The sequence below is a fragment of the Delphinapterus leucas genome, chromosome 15, assembly GCF_059928025.1.
Source record: "Delphinapterus leucas isolate spDelLeu-1000000601 "Yukka" chromosome 15, BTC_Dleu_Yukka2, whole genome shotgun sequence".
Lineage (NCBI taxonomy): Eukaryota > Metazoa > Chordata > Mammalia > Artiodactyla > Monodontidae > Delphinapterus > Delphinapterus leucas.
Window position 1 is genome coordinate 67,860,356 of NC_143143.1, and position 20,410 is coordinate 67,880,765.

Consider the following 20,410-nt stretch of genomic DNA (forward strand, 5'->3'; position numbering starts at 1 on the left):
AGCCAGTAAGTGGTGGAGTCAGGATTTGAATCAGGACATCTAGCTTCCAAGTCCTTTAACTTAATCATGATGCTGTCTGACTTTGGGCAAAAAATGCTGTTGCACTTCGTAAGCTGTCCCTGCCCTGAGGGAGTGCCTTTCTCTAGTTCTTCCCCAGATGGGGGAAAGGCTAGCAGTGACCTTGGCTGGCTCTGGAGTCAGACCTCAGTTGGATCCCTGCCTCTGCCACTTACTGTAACCTTGAGAAGCTATTTGCTAACTTTGCTGAGCCTCAATTTACCAATGTGTAAAATAGGAATAATAATCGTATGAGAGGCTATGATTATTTAGCCTGTGTCTGGCACATAGGATGTACTCGATACATACCAACAATAATTATTACATTAGTGTCAGTGAAGTCAGTCACTGGGAGTCATAGCTGCAGAGCAGAGGGGATAGGCGAGCAGAGCCCTGTGTCACTTACATCGCAGGGGACTGGGTCTGTTGTTTTGTTCACCCTGGTTACTTACGTCTATTACTTACCTAGGCACTCCTAGCCTTTGCTTCTTGGCGCTGGTTACAGGCCCCAGCGTCCATGCCAGCCTGGCAAGTTCTCAGAATTTCTTGGCTCCCAGAATGTTTCAGAGCCTCAGTCAGAACTGGCTTTATTTCCTGTCATCCAAGAGCAAGTAGAAGGCACACATTCTCACACTTACTTTCTTCAGGGCTCTTGAGTCTTCTTGGTGACTTTTCCTGTCCCCAGATTCCTTTCTGGAACTCTGTAGTCATCATTGCCCCCCCCCCCCAACCCATGAACTGGGCAGAGAAAAAACGCTTTAGAGTCATTGCCTATTGCCTTATTAAGAAACAGGGAAGAGTTTCTCCAGAATTTCATTTTTTTTTTAACGTATGAAATCAAGCTTTTGTTTTCTTATTGCTGTATTTTATGCTTTTTAATTATAAAAAGAAGACAAACTCATTATTAAAATTCAAACCGTACAGAAATGTGGGAAATGGAAAGGGAAATTCAAACCGTACAGAAATGTGGGAAATAAGGGAAATTCAAACCGTACAGAAATGTGGGAAATAAGGGAAATTTCCCCAATCATCATCCACTCACTTCTTCTTCCCCAGAAGAAATCCCTGAATGTTTTATGTCTTTCCATAAATTTCTTCTGCATATACAAATCCACATGCATTTACATGTTTATCCTTTTTTCTTTTTAACACATCTGTACAACGCTTTTCTGAAACTTCCCTTTTCAGCTAATTTATCTTAGCATGTGTCAACACATATAGATATACCTCAGTCCTAAAGGCTACATGATATTCCCGTAATAAAAATTTACCATAATTTGTTCTCTAGTCCCTTGCTGGCAGTGAAGATTATTTTGTTTTTTTTCCTACTACAAGTGTATGATGCTATGACATCCTTGCTTACACAGCATGTATCTTTGTACACTGGTATGATTTTATCTGTAAGGAAAATTCCCTGCAGTTTGAACTATGACATTGTCAAACTGTCCTCCCAAGGGGCCAAACCAATTTCATTTTTCTTTTTTTTTTCTTGGCACGGCATGCAAGATCTGAGTTCCCTGACCAGGGATCAAACCCATGCCCCCTGCAGTGGAAGCGTGGCATCTTAACCACTGGACCGCCAGGGAAGTCCCGAAAACCAATTTCTATTCCCTCGACCATGTGTGTGAATGCCTATTGCCCCAACCCCTTCTCCATCACTGAGTAACTTTAATTTTTGCCAGTCAGATAGGAATAAAATAGAAAGAATGTTTCTAGGTCAAGTTCCACAATACTTCAGATTTTATGACCCTTTAGACCGTGGCTACATAAAGATTGTTAAATATTCAAGAACTGCATTTTACTTGGCTTGATGCTTGGAATTAGAGACATAAAATTAAATTAAACCAGCTCCTGCTCTTAGGTTGGTCCCTGTCTCCTGAAGGAAGCAGACAAGTGGGCAAATAAAATAAGAACAAAGCTGTGCTAGAGAAATGTATAAGCTAAGTTCTGTTCGATAAACTCTTCATGACTATCATAAACGAATTTGTAAAATACAGCATACACTATGTCCCGGTGCGAGGGGGGATACTTGAAATCCTCAGAAGAAAATGACTTGTTAGAAGCAGAAAAATCATGCTGCTTACCCCTAGTGGTGGCAGCAGAAGAGATGGGCAGCTAGGAAGGGAGAAGTAATTTTGAAATAGACTTTTTGGTAGTTTCCATGTTTACTAATGAGGTTTGTTTGAGGGAGGCTGTGCAGAAACCCAGCTGAGTTTGCAGCTGGTGCTGATGACCAATCACTCGTACCTGGGCAAATGTGTATGTTAGTCCAGAAACAGTGAGAGCAAAGGAACAGAAGGCTGGCTTTAAAAATCCACAACCTTGGAGCTCATAGAAGTTGGATGTGGGTGTGGCATGAATTGGCGGTTACTCCAGGGGTTACAAGGATGCGTGCTCTGAACAGTGCCCACTGTAGACTGGGTGCACAGAATGGGCGTTCAATGAATGAGTAAGCATCAAAGATGTCTGTGTCTTGTAAAAGGGCCTCCTACTCAAAAAGAATAGATCCATTTAGAAAGGGGTTATGACCACCTGATCTTCCCACCTGCGGGAGCCATGCCTTAGCTATGCATTTTCTTTGGGCTACCTGTCTTGGATAGCTCTTCATTCGCTGCAATACTTTAAGAACAACACGCGACAAGGAGCAGCTGAGAATATCTGAAACAGTGCTGTGGAATGAAACTAACCATCATTTTACAGCAAAGCTTCTAAGCCAGGATCTCTGGAGCCAATTGCAAAGCATGGAGAGTTGAAAAAAGACTGTGGAGCCAGAGACGGTCCTAACTCATCCTTTCATGGATGGCAAGGCAGGGGCCAGGTAAGGTACATCCTGGGTCTGGCCCCCACGTTCCTCCAACAGCCAGGTCTATTTTGTCTGGTTTGATTCTATAGCTCTGGCTCCAAGTCAGAGGACCACTCCCTATGATACGACTGATGGAATAATGTCAGTGAATTTCGGTCTCTTGGTCTCCCACCCTCCTGTCTACCCTCTTCCATTTATTGAAAATCTACCACATGCTGGGTGACTCTAGGGTGGGATGAAAAGTTGAATAACATCTATTCCTTGTCTTTCGAGAGCATCTAGTGCAATGGAAGAGGCAGATCTGAAACTAACAATTACTAGTTGAGAGCCACAACAGAGATGTGGTCAAACGCTTTGGAACTAAAGAGGAGAGAGAAACCCGTTTGGCACAAGGCAGATAAAGAACAATTCGGAGGGAATGAAAGGAGCATGGAGACAATATTGTGTAAATGAGACAAGGCAAGTCAAGTGCTGAGCACGGTGCCTGGAAAGCACTTAAGAGATGATAGATATTATCATTACAGCACTTGGGCTAGCTCTCAAAGAACAAGGAAAAGCTTGCCAGGTGGAGGGAAAGAAGGGTACTGCCACTCCATGGAACAGCATGAATGAAGGTGAGGTGGTGAGTGAGGCAGAGAGAAAACTCCATGGGCTTTGTAGAGGAGAAATCTAAATCTGTGTTCAAATTCTAGTTTTGCCACTCACTAGTTGTGACTTTGGGCATGTCAAGGTGAGCCTCCATTTCCTACTCTATGTACTGGAGATAATGAGACCTGTTTTTAAAGGCTCCTTGTGGGGATTAAAGTTAATGTATGGGCAGTACCTGACACATAGCAGAGTCTCAGCAAATGGTGGGTACCATTGTGGGGTGTGAATCCACCAGACCTATTAAGTGTAGCTGGAAAATTGAGTGTTTAGTGGACTTGGGGAGGGTGGGAGGGAGGTTAGGACGACCAGAGGTAAAGCTAAACATGTCAAGGCCAGATACTGGATGGTCTGGTCTCTGAGGCTAAGAATTTTAGACTTTACAGGCACTGGGGAGACATTATAGGCTTCCCTACAAGGGAAATACAGGATCAGACTTGGGTGCAGAATGAAAACTCTGCCAGTGGTGTGGATTTGTGGGTTGGAAGGTAAGAGATGGAGGCAAGGAGACCATTTTGGGAAGTGTTGCCTCCCATGTTCCTGTCTTCACAACCCACAGCTCACATTAGCCAAGTGGAAGCTCTGTTAAGTCCTGCAGACAAGTGCAGCCTGGAGAGGCAAATCAGGGCAGTGGTTCAGAGCATGGGCTTCAGTGTCAAGGTCAATGTGGATTTGAATCCTAACCCTGTCACTTACTGGCTGTGTGACCTTGGGCAATTACTTAACCTCACTGAACTTTAGTTTACTCTTCTGTAAAATGAAGATTAATAGTACCTTTCTCATAGGCTTATTGTGGGATTAAATGAGATAGTGTAGATAAAGCAGCTAGCTTAGCTCCAGGAATGTAGTAAGTGTTCAAAAAGAGTTAATCATTAAAAATTTAAAAATTGTTTATTTCACCACGGAACCCTTTTTCCATGTACCATAACACCTGTTAACCTCCTCTGGAGCTACTAGTGTTCCACAGAAAACATCCTGCTTTAACCTTTCTGGAGAAGCAGCAGCACTTTCTGCTCCAAGAAATAAATAGTCAAGAGGGTTGCCAAGTTCTAACACAGTGGTTCTCGGATGCATATTAGACCCACCTGGGGAGCTTTTTAAAAATTTCAATGCATGGCTGCACCCCAGACCAACTAAGCTGGAATCTCTTGAGATGGAACCCCGTATTTTAAAAATTTTAATGGTTTATTAAGGTAAAACAAACACAGAAAAGTACCCACATCCTAAGTGAATGAATTTTCACAGATTGAACATGCCCAGGTAAGCCATATCCTGCTCAAAAACCTGAATATTATCAGCACTTCAGAAGCCCTTCTTCAGTCCCTTCCCAGTCACCCCCACTCCAAAACCACAATTCTGATTGATAACAACAGAGATTCCTTTTGCCTGTCATTGAATTTTACATAAATGGAATCATGTAGTATGCATTTTTGTGTTTGGCTTATTTTGGTTAACAATGTGAGAGATCCAGATTGTCAAGTGTAATTGTATATTACTCATCCACGCGGCTGGACTATGTTCCATTGGGTGAGTGCACCATAATTTTTTTTCCAAACTACTGTTGGTGGGCATTTTGGATAGTTTACACTTTGGGATTATTACAAATAGTGCTGTCAACATTCTTGTAAATGCCTTTTGGTAAACGTATATAGAAATTTCTGTTGAGTGTATTCCTAGGAATGAAATTGCTAGATTATAGGGCGTCATATGTGCAGCTTTAGAAGGTATTGCTTGAGCAGTTTTTTAAAGTGACTGTACCAATTTATATTCCCACTCAGTTTATAAGAATTCTTGCCAACCACTGGTATTTTCTGTCTTAAAAAAAAAAAAAAGGCCACTCTGGTGGACATATAGTAGTCATGCTCTGTGATCTTAATGTAAGTTCCCAGCATCTCCAGGTGATTCCAACTTTGTAGCCAAGTTTGAGAACCTCTTCCCTGACAGGTTTTGAAAAAGCAAAACACGCATTAATGGAACAGTATAAAGAGGTGTTATAATGGCAAGTGCCTCCCCATTGACTCTCTTTGACATCTGTACCCAGAGTTTTTTATAGATCTGATCTGTCTAACCAGCAGGGGAGGCTGCTTTTGCTGTGAAAGGAGAATGTAGAGGTGTATTAAACCTGACAGCCTGTGCCTCATTCATGTGTACTTTATGTGGGCAAATGGTTCCATCAGGAGTGATCTGGAAGCTGGGAGGAGCCCATGACAGGACTTCAATCTCTTCTTCCAATTTAAGACCTGAAATAGAAAGGAGGACATGAGAAGTGACAAGTCGTCTATACAGATGTCATCAGATGAAAATATCTGGTCTTTGGGATCAGGATTTAATATTTTATGTTGTATTTTTGCTCCCAGCTTGCCCAAGACCTGGCACTTGGAAGGTGCTCCAAAAAAAAAAAAAAAAAACAGTCATTGAAGTCAATATTAGAACTATGTAACTGGCTCTAGTGAAAAGCACAACTCACATGGATGCAGAGAAAGGTGTTGGTGTGGATTTAGCTAATCTGATTAATAGTTTTACTTCTCTTCTTTGTGGTTTCTGTGTTGTGGCTGGTATTTCCTATTTGTTCGTTTATTACAAGCATATTTTCCTTTATACCCTTAAAGGAAATAAGGGGTCATTTTGTGGATAGATCTCTATTGTGCCTTTCCTCTTGAGTTTGAGTCATATTTTCTGTTTTTTTTTTTTTGTTTTTGTTTGGGTTTTTTTGGCCACGCTGAGGCATGTGGAGCTTAGTTCCCCGACCAGGGATTGAACCCACACCCCATACAGTGGAAGCATGGAGTCTTAACCACTGGACCTCCAGGGAAGTCCCTTTCCTGTTTGCTTTAAAAATTTTTTTTTTCTAGTAATTTTAGGTTACATCTTGAACATCATGAATGAGACTTGAAGAGACTCTTGGTTCTATTATGTTCCTCAGAACAGTAATGATTTTTTAAAAATTCAGTTAACTTGACCAAACAAACTCTAAATTCAGTTTCCCCCTGGGTAGGCAGCAGCTGAAATCTTTCTTCAGTTCTTTTAGCCTTAGTTGGGCTGCTTGCAACCTGCCCTGCACATGCAGCATTCAGAGAGATTTGGACAGAATCTATACTCAGCATTTGGGGCTACCATCTGTGACTCTTTTCTGGGATGCTTTCTCCTCACTTCCCAACTGTAGTTACCTGAACTCTGTCCTTTAATTCCTCAAATGGTAAGAGCAAAGGTTCTCATCCAGGTTGTAGCCAACAGGTACAACACTGACTGGGGCCTGCCCTCGGATAAAAAGCTACAAAAACATGGAATTCACCTAGTGCAAATTTCTTTCTTTCATGTGTTGACTCCCCTCCGGTTTCTGTCTGCTTGTGGTTGAACAAATTTAGTGCCTTCCAATAGGTTATGTGTGTGTGTGTGTGTGTGTGTGTGGTGTGTAGAGTTCACAATAGTTATATGTGAGGGGGTGTGTCCAATAAGAGCTACTCTGCCGTTACCAGAGCAGAACTTTTCTGATCAATAGTTTTGTTCATTAAGGGACCCTTAGGACCCCCATGCTTTATGGCGTAGCACATAGTAGATGGTAATAAATATTTGTTGATTGGTTAAATGAATGCAGCTTTAAATTAAAAGTGGAAGTGAATTAGAGGAGAAAACTGCCCGAAGAAAATTCTGAAATTCGTTACTTGTTGATGACATCAGGCATAAAATAGAAAGAGTGTTTAGCAATTTGCTGGAGAAAATGATGAGTGAGAGGATTGAAATTATATTAGGGCTCTGAGTGTAGACCAAAGTCTCTAACAAAGTGAACCTGAGATTTCAACACGAGGAGATAAGTTCAATTGTGACGGTAACATCACTTTCATGGGATTGAATCTATGGCTTATGGAGAATTTTCAATGGAATAAGGGGTCAGAGGGGAAGCAGAGGTATGCTTGGAGTTCTGTACACCCAAGAGGAGCCAAGAGGAGGGAATCAAAGTGAAGGGACTTTGGCTGGAGATCAAAGAGGGGAGGAACGAAAGCAATGTAAAGGCAGGTTACTACAGCTTGCTTCTCTCTGCATGGTGACCTGGAAGGTCACAGATCCCATACAGAGAGACTTCAAAGCCTGTGTATTGGATGGAAACTTCATTTACCCAAATGCAGAGGGTCTGGAAACTTCCTGATTTATTCTACTGACAGCTTCATCTCCCAGAGAGTAGAGGAGAGAAGACAGTTGCTGTTATGAATCTGGTTTGGGAGCTGTTGAGTAAAGTGAAAATGAGAAAGTGCTCACCAAGAAAGGGAACAGTAGTCATAGGGGGCTGAGCTCATAGGGCTTGGAAGGCAGAGTTTTATGAAATTTAGGATGAGATACTTATATTTCCTGCCTAAGCCTCCAAAGGTGATGACAGCTCCAATAGTAAGGGAAGTTATGGCTGTAAACAGTTACCCTCACTCTGCATAGATTTCACTTATTTTCCTGCAAAGAGTTCTCTTCTTGCTTCTAGTCGTGCTTTTGTGGCCCATCTTTCCTGTCTGACATTTTCTCTATTTTCAAGCAGGGGAGATAATAAAAAATACTTAACCATCATGGCATATGATTGAGCAATCAGAAAAGATGCCAGCTATAGACAACGGGAATAGCCCTACTTATGGGTTCCTTAACCTCTCTGAGTCTCAGTTTTCTCCTCTTTGAAATGGGAACAACACCTACCGCAGAGTTGGCACAGTGATTCCAAGAGATGTTACATGTAAAGAATCTGACCCATGGAAAATGTGCTGTGCACAGAAACTGCCATTTTTACCCTGAATTCTTTATCTCTGGGTTCATTTCATCTACATATTTTATAGGTTCTGAGATGCTTATGTTTTAGTTTTGCTCTTTTTTTTTTTTTTTTTTGGCCCACACTATGCAGCATGTGGGAGCTTAGTTCCCTGACCAGGGTTCGAACCCACGCCCCCTGCATTAGAAACGAGGAGTCTTAACCACTGGACTGCCAAGGAAGTCCCACTTATGTTTAGTTTCATTAAGCATATGTTTTTACTCTATACTGATTTCAGCAAGTATTTGCTTTATTACCAATTGATCCATCTGGTTTGTTAGTCACAATGTCCTCTTATCTCCTTGATGATTAATACCTTGGATTTTCTGAAATCTTCTTGTGTTTCATGAGGAAGATCTTTTAAAGCACTTGTGGTTCTTTTAGAGTTTTTTCCTGGTTCCTTCTCCTTTAATATATGTAGACAATGGAATTAGACAGACATGGGTTCGGATCCCAGCTCCACGACTTACTGGCTGTGCAGTTAATTGGTACCCATTGTCTGCATTGCTCTAGCCCTTTGTCTCCTCATTCTTTCTTCCTCCAGGGTAGGACTTTCTCCTTTGAGTCCAACTCTCTGTTTTTTATTGTCCTCGTTTCCTTGGAATTATTCTCCAAACCTCCATGAACAAAATACATGAAAAGCTTTTTAAAATTCCCATCCCAGCTACTTCCTACTTGGCTAAGAACACCCCTGGCTCAAGGGAAGGAGATAGCTCGCCAGGGATATCTTTGAGGTTTCTGAAGTGGAGAGAGGGGCTTCCGCAGACCACAGTCCCCTTCCTCCTTTATGTTGGTAATGCTGTGAAACCCAGGATGCCTAGGATGGATGAGAGAGTGATCCCTGGCTGATAGTGATCCCTGCCCCTCCCTCTTTAACCCCATCCAGTTACCAGCAGGACACTTACCTCCCTACTTTCCAGGGTCAGGGTTGGGAGGGGTGGCAATTCCACAGGGGCTGCCAACCTTTGCTTGATGTTGGCTCAGCATACTGCTTCCTAGAACCAGGATCCGGTCAATTTAAGGGGATGGAGTCATGGAGGACAGGTCTTCATTCTACCCCCTAGTGCAAGTTATTGGAGAAATTCTTCCTAGAACCTAAGATATTCTTGATTCCTGTCTACCACTGAGGCCACAGTGACTTTTGTTCTTGGTTGAATGATATATTGATATTGAGGGACCCTTCCACTCAATCTGATAACTTTCCAGATGTCTGTGTTTGAGACTAGAGGATTTTGAACAATGGGGCAAAGGCAAGTATTGAAATCCAAGTAGGCAAGCGTGACGTAGAACAGAGTTGCATGCTCAGTATGTGTGCAGCCAATTCCCACTCCTTTATCTGTGGCAGACATTACTAATCAATCACAGCCCTCATTCCTCCTGTTATCACATGTGGCCTCATAACCTCTGTCCTCAAAGTGCTCCAAGAAGCCACCACCAACCTAAGAGTTGGCACAACATAGGAAAGCTCGTCCAAGGAGGTCATGCTGAGGGAGGGAGGCAGAGGTGGCAGAGGCCACTCCAGCCTTAGTCAGTGTGAATAGCCATCCCCTATTTAATCAATGTGTAAACCAGGAGGGCATTCTGTGGCCACACGTGGCCTCCTTTGGAAAATGATCCCTCTAGCTGCAGAGGGAGTTTTTATCTCTCTGCAAGGGAGGGGGTGGACCACACACCCCCAAGCCTGGAGAAGCAGTATGTGTAATTTGACTCCCGTTTCCCAGTGCTTAGCTATTACATAAGCTTCTTTAGAAGACTGGCTGGTTTAGCACCGTGACTGTGACTGACTAATGTGTTCGTAGACATCATGTCATCTTTGCATGTGCCCCATCCTTGGCACCTTTGTTCTGTCCCCTGCAGCCTCCTCCACAGTGGCATTCTTACCCATAAGTAGGTGGGCCTCTCTGTGGGTTCGGTTTCATGGAGAGAAGCTCAGCATGGAAGATGGTTGTGTTCACGGGTTTTCCTTCACCCCTTCGAGCTGTGGCTTCCTTTGAAGTTTTCTTAGAGCTGAGTCTGAGACAGCTTCCTCACCTTCACAAGTAGAAATGAATGTAAAACATCATCAGTCAATATCTACTTGCAGTGGTTCTTCCACACTGTCTAGCCTGGTGGTTACCAAGTGCTGGGCTGCAGATATACACGAGAGAGTCTTACTGCTAATACAGGTGATCTGTCTGCCAGGTTGGGACTGGGGTTCATTGAGCCAGTCCCACCTCCAACCCAATATGGACCTTCTCTCTCTGCAGCCTCAAGAGTGACCATGGAGTTCCTGGTGGTGGGGACCTCAGCATCACACCATGGCTGGGCTTTGAATCACCAGTGTTAGACAGTTCTTCCTCATTCCAGGCTGATCCTACCTTTTTTTTTTTTTTTTCCCTGCGCCACGCAGCACGCAGGATCTTTAGTCCCCTGACCACGGATCGAACCCACGCCCTCTGCAGTGGAAGCATGGAGTCTTAACCACTTTCCGCCAGGAAAGTGCCAGGCTGGTCCTACTTCTTCATTTTGCCGGTTTATGATCCCAACTCTGCCCTCTAGAGAACAAAGCTAATTCTTTCATTCATGGCTTTCATTAAGGCCTGGTCCTATATTACCAAAATGGCCCAGCCAGTTCAGACAGAGGTCAGCTGGGCTATTATCTCAATGCTGGACATGATTCTTTTCCTGAGAGAACTCAAGGTGCTTTAGCTGCTTGATCGATCACTCTGTTCTTGTTTAACTTGTGGTTTTCGAGTCCTGCCACCCTCCCCTCTCCTCCATCCCTGCCCCCCACCCCCCAAGGTCTTGCCAAATTGGGTTATAGTAAGTGGGCTTCCGAGAACAGTGACAAATCAAGGCCAAGCCCAGGGCCACCACTCAGAGGTCTGGATGAAGGAGCACAGCTGGGAGAGGCAGAGCTAAGGAGCAGACCCTCAGGGACCCGAGTCCCACAACAGATTTAAAACCAGGATGTCTGTCTAGGATGACTGTGCACGAAATCTAGAAGGTTCATTACAGCAGGGGTAGAACAGAAAGTCTACAAAATCCCATGAGAATGGAGTTGGTGGGGGGGGGGACAAGGCTAATTTCTAATTCAGATTTTGGAGCACCAAGGGCCCCAGAAGTCTCTTTGTTCATGAGTAAAGCATCTTTATACTGGGGGGTGGGGAGTGAGCAGGAAAGGGGAAATGACGCTATTATTCAAAGGAACGTGCTGAGGGAGGGCAGAGGTGTGCATCCTTTAGGAGAGAAAGTGGGTCCCAAGTGAGCTCGGAGCAGGGAAAGCCGGTGCAGCGTTTTGTTTTGCTTTTCCCCTCGTGCTCAATGGTACAGGAAGCACGAGGCGCAAGCACTCACGGCCTTCCTCCAGGGTGCTGCCAAGGTTCGGTGGAGAAGAATAGCTGAAGAACAAGAAAAAAACTCTTAACGTTTTCTGTTAGCAGTGTGAACTTTGAGGCACTGTCTGACTCATGTTTTAAAGTCTCTTCAATTTGAATTCACCTTCCTTCGTGTTGTTTTTCTCAAGGCACTGGGCTCGAGTCCAAAGATGTGTCAACCAGCCGCTCCTCTGGGATGGAGGCGTCGCAAGGCCTGGGTCCCCTTCCCCCCATCTCAGGGGGCGGGGCTGCCGTGGAAACCTGGCTTTGGCCTTCCCACCCTTCTTCAAGGCTGGCCCTCAGCTTGGGCCTGGAGGGCCATAAGATGGCCATTCTAGGGGAAGTGGAGGTATCTGGTGATATGCCCCAGCAAGAGACCACTCATTCTGATTCAGGCAACGCCTCCTTCTGGGGCGCCCATTCCTGCATCCCTAAAAGTAGCATAAATGTCTGTTAGGGTACTTTTGGCTACAAGTAACAAAATCAATTCAACTGGCTTAAATAATAAAGGAGATAAAGTCCAGAGGTCCCTAAATTAAAGGACCCTGTTTCCCTCCTCTGACTCCCGAGTATTGGCGTTATCCAAAGGCGGGCTTCCAGCCGCAACTAGGGTTCATGCTTCCAATTAATGGGCAGTGGGAAGAGACAGCTTCTGATTGGTCCAGCTTAGGTCATGTGCCTCCCCCCAACCAATCACTCTGGCTGGGCTTGGGCCGTTGCTCGTGGACTCTGGCCAATCAGCACGGAGTGATACTGAGGGAACTACACAGACCATCACCAAGCTGTGTATTTCAATGGGCCCATGCCTTTCTTCCACTCGTTTCCTCAGAGGCATATCATACCCCAAACAACGCTCTTATATAATAGCCTTCTTTTCATTTTGGGGGAGGGGAGGGATTCTGTAGTGCACCCTGTCCAGCCCGCCTCCACCTCGTCCCCAAGCGCAGCCCCTGCTTCCCTACACTGCTTGTTTTTCCTTTTCTGCGGCAGCGAGGGTTAGTGGATACACCAACAGGAATCCAGTTCAGCTTTGTCAAACAGCAGTCAGAGGATGAATCAAGGCTTACTCCAACTGCCTGTTCCTGCCTCACTGAGGGTCAAGGGCGTTGGCCTCAGACTTGGGGCTGCCCAGAATCGGGCTACTTTGGTTCATCCACCCAGACCTGACACAGCCACTGGTTGGAAAAATTATCGAGTACCGTACTTTGTTTTCCCCTTGCTTCTGATTCCTATTTTAAGAGCGCACACACTTCCTGGATAACCTCACCCCAACCTGGCCTCTGCGGACCCCTCCCCCACCCGCGTCTCTAGCCCAGCCATTCCATTATCTAGCGTCCCCACATCATGCCCAGTTCTCTTCAAGATGGTCCATCCGGATGCTCCCACAACACACTGGGCTCAGTATGTCTCCGTAGAGCTGGTTTTCCTCCAGTGAGGTCCTCCTTGGGGATCTCCTTTAAGAGTTAATGATGCCTGGAATTCTCTGGCGGTCCTGTGTTTAGGGCTCCAGGACACTTCCACTGCAGGGGTGATGGGTTCAATCCCTGGTGGGGGAACTAAGATCTCGCATGCCACGCGCAGCGGCCAATAAATAATAAATAAATAAAAACTCCCCTACCCTTAAAAGAGAGAGAGAGAGAAAAAAAAAAAGAGTTGATAACGCCATTGCTCTCCTGGGTCCTGGCAGTTTGGGCTGTGTCCCCATCACCAACCAGGGCTACCTCTGGAACTACGGACAGGGGCACCGGGTCTCACGAGGGAGCCAGTCCACAGCTCATAGGAGCCAGGACTTCCGTGAGCTGCCCCAGCACCCAGGCCAGTGCCCTGTCTTGGGGGCTGCCCAGCTGCTGTGTTAACAGCACTGATGGCAATTCTTTAATTAGACCAAGCAGGGTTTTCTTGGACGGGGGTGGGAGGAGGTGTGTGGGTCTATTGGGGGAAACTAGGTCACCTGAAAACCAACAGTCAAGAGGGAGCTGTCCTGGAGCCCCAGCTCCAGGGAACCCAGAGGGGCGAGCGGGGTGGGAGCTGGCAGAGAGAGCAAAGTCAGAGAAAATGTGCTCTGGCCCCCTTTTTTGGCCCTTGGGAGGCATTGTTCTCACCTTTCTCCAGGGGGCTGGGCAACTGCCCTTAATTCCTTTACCCAGGCAAACTGTCCAAGCCAGGGAAGGCACAGCAGTGAGTGCCTTCTGTCTGCATGGGGCCCACCACCCTGAGGCCCAAGGAGGGAGCACTATACTGGGAGTCAGGCCCTGGGTTCAAGTTACTGCTCAGTCTCTGTATCCCGTGAGTATGTCCTCCACTCCCTTGTGCCTCTGTTTTGTCATCCATCCAATGGGTAGGGACTGTACCTGTCTTTACCCTGCTGTATACCTAGCTCTCAGTGCAGTCCTGGCCATGTGATAGTTGCCCAATAAATATTTTACAGATGAAGTAATGAGCTTCTATGAGTGCTTCTTTTATAAGATTGTTGTCACTGAGGATCAGTGACCAGGACGGTTTCCCAAATGTCAATCACAATTTTTGCCAGCACGAAATACCATCAATATTTAATTTTTCTTTGCTACCACCTTGTAAGATTTCCACTGAAGTAGATTTATTTAAAAAGGAAATTTTATTTCACTACCATAAATAAACACTAACTGTGAAACCAAATCCACAGGGAAAAAAAAGTCATTGTTATTACATTCTGTCTTAGATACGATTTCTTGCCCAAGGCTATTAGCCTGAGGCCTGCTTTCTGTTTGTTTATGAGGGAAATTGACACGATTATAAACATGGTTATAAAGATGTCTATTAGCCACGAACTATTAGCATTTTCTTCTGGAGACAATCTGATAGACTGAAAAAGAAATGAAAAGGAGGTAACTTGGTGTCTCTGATTCCATGTTATATTAAGTCTTGTCCTGAACTTTTGAAAATTCCCTCGGTATGGGTTCTCTTTCTACACTTAGGGAAACACCTGGCTGGGATGATAGCTGAGGAAGTTCTTGGAAAAGGATTAAGGGCTTTAACAGGGTGATTGATATGGTTATTCTTATCTTCAGTCTTAGCATGTTTTTGGTGCCTACCACTTAGTAGGTGATCAGTGAATACTTAATAATGAAGAAATGAGTAACCATCTGTGTACAGAACCTTAGGGCTGAAAGAAATTGTACAGAACACTTAGGCTGATCTGTCATCAGTAGAAATTGTATTCTCCGGTGAGTGAGGGAGAATTTGCCACCTCCAGAGACAGCCACTGGACCACAAGCCCTTGTTCAATTGCTTGTTGGACAGCTCTGGAGGCCAGGTGCCTGTTTTGGCTTTGGTGCACACCACTGTTCCTCTATGCCTTGGTCCTGTTCTGCATCGGGGAGACTCACAGACTATCTTCTCTTTCTTGTGCAGATTGGACTTGTGGGTATTTGGAGACTGCTGTCTCATTCCGCCTAAGGCAGGGCTTGCAAACTGAAATGACCATAGGAGCTAGCAAGGGATGCCAATTAGTGAAGGAGGTCAGGTGGGAGTAATGGGGGGGGGTAGTGGGGACTATGGGAAATTAGATGGGCCCCATCTAAAGGGGACAGTCCTACTCCAGACCTGCTGATAATTGCCACGTGAGCCCAGTGTGGCCAGGTACTGAGATGTTCTAAGAAAAGCCGAAAATCTGATTTTGGATATAAAATCTTCAAGTTTTAAAAGTTAGCAATGAATGACAATACTGTAAATCATGGTGTGGGTCAAAAACCAACCAAGCAAACACACAAACATGATGTGGACCACAGGGGACTTTCTGGTTGTCTGACCTTGTACCACAGGTTGCTCACTGCTTCCCACAAGACTTCTGTTCCCGTTGGGCTGGGCAGTCCCATCCACTTCCAGCCATGTTTGTGCGTGTTGGTTCCCAGAATTTCCTCCATGGTGTCCAGCACCTCTCCATGCCTTTGTACATTGCCAAGCTCCCATGTCTTCCCTCTTCACCTGGTGGACTACACATCCTTGGAGATCCAACTCAGTTGCCTTCTACTCTGGAGAGCCTTTTCTGATAACCTTAGGCAGAAAAGGTCTTCCATTTTTTAGCTGTGTGATATAGGTAGTTTACTTAATCTCTCTGTGCCTCAGTTTTCTTATCTGTGAAATGGGGATGATAATAGTACCTATCTCATTAGGTCATCAGAAGGATTCGATTAGTTTACAGATAGATGACAGACAGGCAGACTTGGGTTTCCCAGAAGGCAGAGCTGATCCTCAACCCATCTCTGAACCAGGACTCATCACAGGGCAGGTTTCACTGTTTGATTCTTTGAAGAAGTGGGGGAAAGTAAATATGTGGTCCACTAGCTCCCAGTGAGTTCTGACCATCATGATGATACAGCACGGTTGTGAATTCAACTCTTCTGAGCTCCTTACTTTTAAAAAGGAATATCTATCTAAATGACTAAAAAACAGTGAGCACGCCAAATTCTGGCAGAGAAACTGGATCACTCACACGTGGCTGGTGGGAATGAAAAAATGGTACAGCCACTTTGGAAAACAGTTTGACAATTTCTTATGAAACTTGTACCCTTGGATATTTACTCCAGAGAATTGAAAACTTATGTTCACACAAAAACCTGTACATGAAGGTATTAGCCCCAAACTAGAAACAACCCTGATGCTCTTCAATGAGTGAATGGATAAACAAACTGGGGCACATCCATAAAGTGGGGGTACCACTCAGCAACCAAAGAGGAATGAACTACTGTTATGCAAAACAACTTGGATGAATCTCAAGGGATGTTGAGTGAAAAAAGTCAATCCCAAAAGGTTACCCACTGTCCGATTCTTTTATATAACATTTTTGAAGTGACAAAATTCAAGAGATGGAGAATAGATTAGTGATTGACAAGGGCAAGGACAGGAGTGCATTGGGAGGGGGGGATGAGGGATCCTTGTGTGATGGAACTGTTTGTATCTTGACTCTGGTGGTGGATACACAAACCTACACTTGTGACAAAATTGCTTAAAACTAAACACACATACATACAAATGAGTACATATAAAACTGGGGACATCTGAATAGATTGATAGGTTGTATCAATGTCAGGTTCTTGGTTTCGACACTGTACTGTAGTTTTGCAAGATGTTACCTTTGGGATAAACTAGGTAAAGTTTGCACGGGATCGTTCCACATTATTTGTTACAACTGTATGTAAATTTATAATTATCTCAAAATTAAAAGTTTAACTAATTGAAAAAGCATTGCAAGATACTCAGAACAAAACAAAAGGCAACCAAGGGCAGTTTGCTTGTTTCCTGCTGAGTCTTGCCATTGTCTTATGTTTATCCTTTTTTTTTTTAAATAAATTTATTTACTTATTTAGTTTTGGCTGCGTTGGGTCTTCACTGCTACACGGGGGCTACTCTTCGCTGCAGTATGCGGGCTTCTCATTGCAGTGGCTTCTCTTGTTGTGGAGCTTGGGCTCTAGGCGCGAGGGCTTCAGTAGTTGTGGCGTGCGGGCTCAGTAGGTGTGGCGCATGGGCTTAGTTGCTCCGTGGCGTGTGGGATCTTCCTGGACCAGGGCTCGAACCTGTGTCTCCTGCATTGGCAGGTGGATTCTTAACCACTGTGCCACCAGGGAAGTCCCTGGCTTATGTTTATCCTTGAGATCAGGTCCACTCAGACCCCAGGAGCCTTTGCCCTCTGAATATTGCCAAGCCAACCCCTTCCCCATTCCTCCTGTGTATGCTCCAGTCTCTTCAGGGAGAGACCTGAAGAACATTCTGAGCTCCTGAGGGTCCAGCCGAAGGCTGAATTCTGGTCTTTAGCCTCCTGAGGACCAGCAGCTCCAGAGTGAAGCAGGGAACCCAGGAGATTCTTGCTGAAGCCCAGTGCTATGCTGATCCCCTTTATGATAGTGAGCATTTCCACAGCACATAAATGTAGACCTGTACCCAGCATCCTGCAATCTTCCACCAGCCTTGCCCCCATGGGTTCCCAGATGTGCTGCGTTTGCGTGTCCCTGCTTTTCTTCCTCCAAGCTGTTTCTCTTTGCTATAACTTGTTTCTCTTTGGTATAACTTTTTTTCGTCAGCTCTTTCTTCCTTGAACATCCTGTAAATTCTGGGAGGTGGATACAAAATTTAACAGGTGGGAAAACAGGCTTAGAAAGGCTCAAGTTGTTCCAAGACCTTTTCCTTCTGCATCTGAGAGCCCATAGGGTCTGCGCTTACAGGAAGACAGCACCCACTTGGCTTCACACTGAAATTTTGTTGATCTCATGTCGCCCAAGAACTGATGAGAGCAAGAGGTGTGAATTTTTTAAAAAAAGTCACCCAAAGAGGAAAACTTCAACTAAGGTTTTCTAGGCCCCAATAGTTCAGCAGCTATTTGTGGGTCTTAGGACCCCGTTATACCCTTAAGATTAAGGTTCCCAACGAGCTTTCATTTATGTAGATTATATCTGTCAATATTAACCTATTTTGTAATTAATACTGAGACATTTAAAATATAATCCTCGTTCCTTTAAAACTAACAATAAACCCCTTCTGTGTTATAAAAATAAACCCGTGTGTGTTATAACAATAGAACAACCTTATATGAAATTACAATATGACCACTCGAAAGCAAGGATTGTTATGTGACCGTGATGGAGGTTTTAGCTAACAGTGGTAATCATATTGCAGTATATCAAATCAACACGTTGTATGCTTGAAACTTACACAATGTCATAGGTCATTTATATCTCAATTAAAAAAAAAAGGGGGCTTCCCTGGTGGCGCAGTGGTTGAGAGTCCGCCTGCCGATGCAGGGGGCACGGGTTCGTGCCCTGGTCCGGGAAGATCCCACATGCCGCAGGGCGGCTGGGCCCATGAGCCATGGCCGTTGGGCCTGCATGTCCGGAGCCTGTGTTCCGCAACGGGAGAGGCCACAACAGTGAGAAGCCTGCGTACCACAAAAAAAAATAATAATAAATAAAAATAAAAATAATAAAATAGGGGGAGAAAAGCGTTTGGAACATGGGGCCGGGTGACATCATCAGATCGGAGTTTTGAGCCTGACAAGCATGTCCATGTGTGTCTCTCCCCTTCCCCGCCACAGGCTCCAGCATGCGGCCCCAGCCCCGCAGGAGCCCCCATGCTGCCCCGGCCCCTGGCGCGCTGTGCTAGCCTCCAGCCAGGGCGCGGGGAGGCGCGGAGGCCATGGCCACCCACGTGGACCTGCTAACCGAGCTGCAGCTGCTGGAGAAGGTGCCCACGTTGGAGCGGCTGCGCGCCGCCCAGAAGCGCCGGGCCCAGCAGCTGAAGAAGTGGGCGCAGTATGAGCAGGACCTGCAGCATCGCAAGCGCAAGCATGAACGGAAGCGCAGCACGGGCGGCCGGCGAAAGAAGGTGTCCTTCGAGGCCAGCGTGGCCCTGCTGGAGGCCTCGCTTAGGAACGACGCCGAGGAAGGTAGGTCACTCCTGGTCCTGGTTGGTGTGTGGCTATCTGGACCTCTTGGATTCTGGGTTCTTTGCCAGTGGAGGGGAGAGCAGGGTGGGTCTGGGAAGGGCTCTGAAATCTGAGACTTCTTTTTGAAAACAAGAATACCAGCCTTTGGCTAATGAATACTCATTTTCCTTCCCTCCCAACTAATATTGACTGTCAACCTACATCTTGTGCATTACTATTCCAGATATGGTGGTGAGCCAGTTGGATTTGGTTTCTCTCCTCCAGGAGCTCAGTACTCACAGGACTTTGCATTTCCTAAGCTCCTCCTCTGTACGGCAGAACTGTCTGCTGGTCCCCTTTATTCGGTCTTCACTTTAGAGGTAGATGGTTTAGAGGGGTGGAGAACAGCATAGGCTCTGAGGTTAGATGACCCAGGTCTCAAGCTGGTTTTGCAAATTATCCCCTGGGTGACCCTGCCAAGTCTTTTCAGCTCCCTGTACCTTAGTTTCTGCCTCTGTAAAATGGGGATAATAATAGTATCCACCTCCAGGGCTTGCTGTGAACACCAAAACAGAGAAAACCTGCAAGTCCTTGACATGGTCCCTCCTACTGTGTAAGTGATTAGTATGTTTTAGTTTATTATATTGTTACTATATTTTATTTCATTATGTTTATATAAAGTTATACTTGTATAAAATTACATTTATTTAAAGAGTGTCCAGCAAGTCTAGAAACAGAGATGAATGCACACAGTGTTGTCTAGGACATTTTCACTCTGTAAAACGGGTGAATAAATAAATATGAACACATATATGCATTCATATAATCTGTTTCCAGATTTTTTGGATACGCTGTACTTGTTATATTTTATTTAGTTATTGTTATTATGTGTCTTATGATCCAGATATCATGATACCAAAGAGGCAGGTATAATAATACCCATTTTAAGGGGGAAGGGTGAGCTGAGAGAGGCATGGACATATATACACTACCAAATGTAAGGTAGATAGCTAGTGGGAAGCAGCCGCATAGCACAGGGAGATCAGCTTGGTGCTTTGTGACTGCCTGGAGAGGTGGGATAGGGAGGGTGGGAGGGAGGGAGACCCAAGAGGGAAGAGATATGGGAACATATGTATATGTATAACTGATTCACTTTGTTATAAAGCAGAAACTAACACACCATTGTAAAACAATTATACCCCAATAAAGATGAAAAAAAATAAAATGAAGTAAAAAAAAATAATACCCATTTTACAGATGGGGAAACTGGGACCCAGCAAGGTTCAGAAACTTGACCAAGGGAGGAGAGCTGGAATCAGAACTCCCAGGATCCAGGCTCTTGTCCCTGGCTTCATGGCCTCGTGGGTTTGCTC

General features: G+C 45.0%; 1 protein-coding gene across 2 annotated transcripts in view; it reads left to right on the top strand.

Moving 5' to 3' along the window:
- PPP1R16B (protein phosphatase 1 regulatory subunit 16B) overlaps positions 1 to 20,410 on the top strand; it is a 102,128-nt gene that overhangs the window by 7,472 nt on the left and 74,246 nt on the right. For both annotated transcript variants that reach the window (XM_089896893.1, XM_022592416.3), the window contains exon 2: positions 18,708 to 19,058. In XM_089896893.1, the coding sequence (XP_089753019.1) occupies positions 18,809 to 19,058 (250 nt within the window). In that variant the 5' untranslated portion in view covers positions 18,708 to 18,808. The remainder of the gene's footprint in view (positions 1 to 18,707; positions 19,059 to 20,410) is intronic.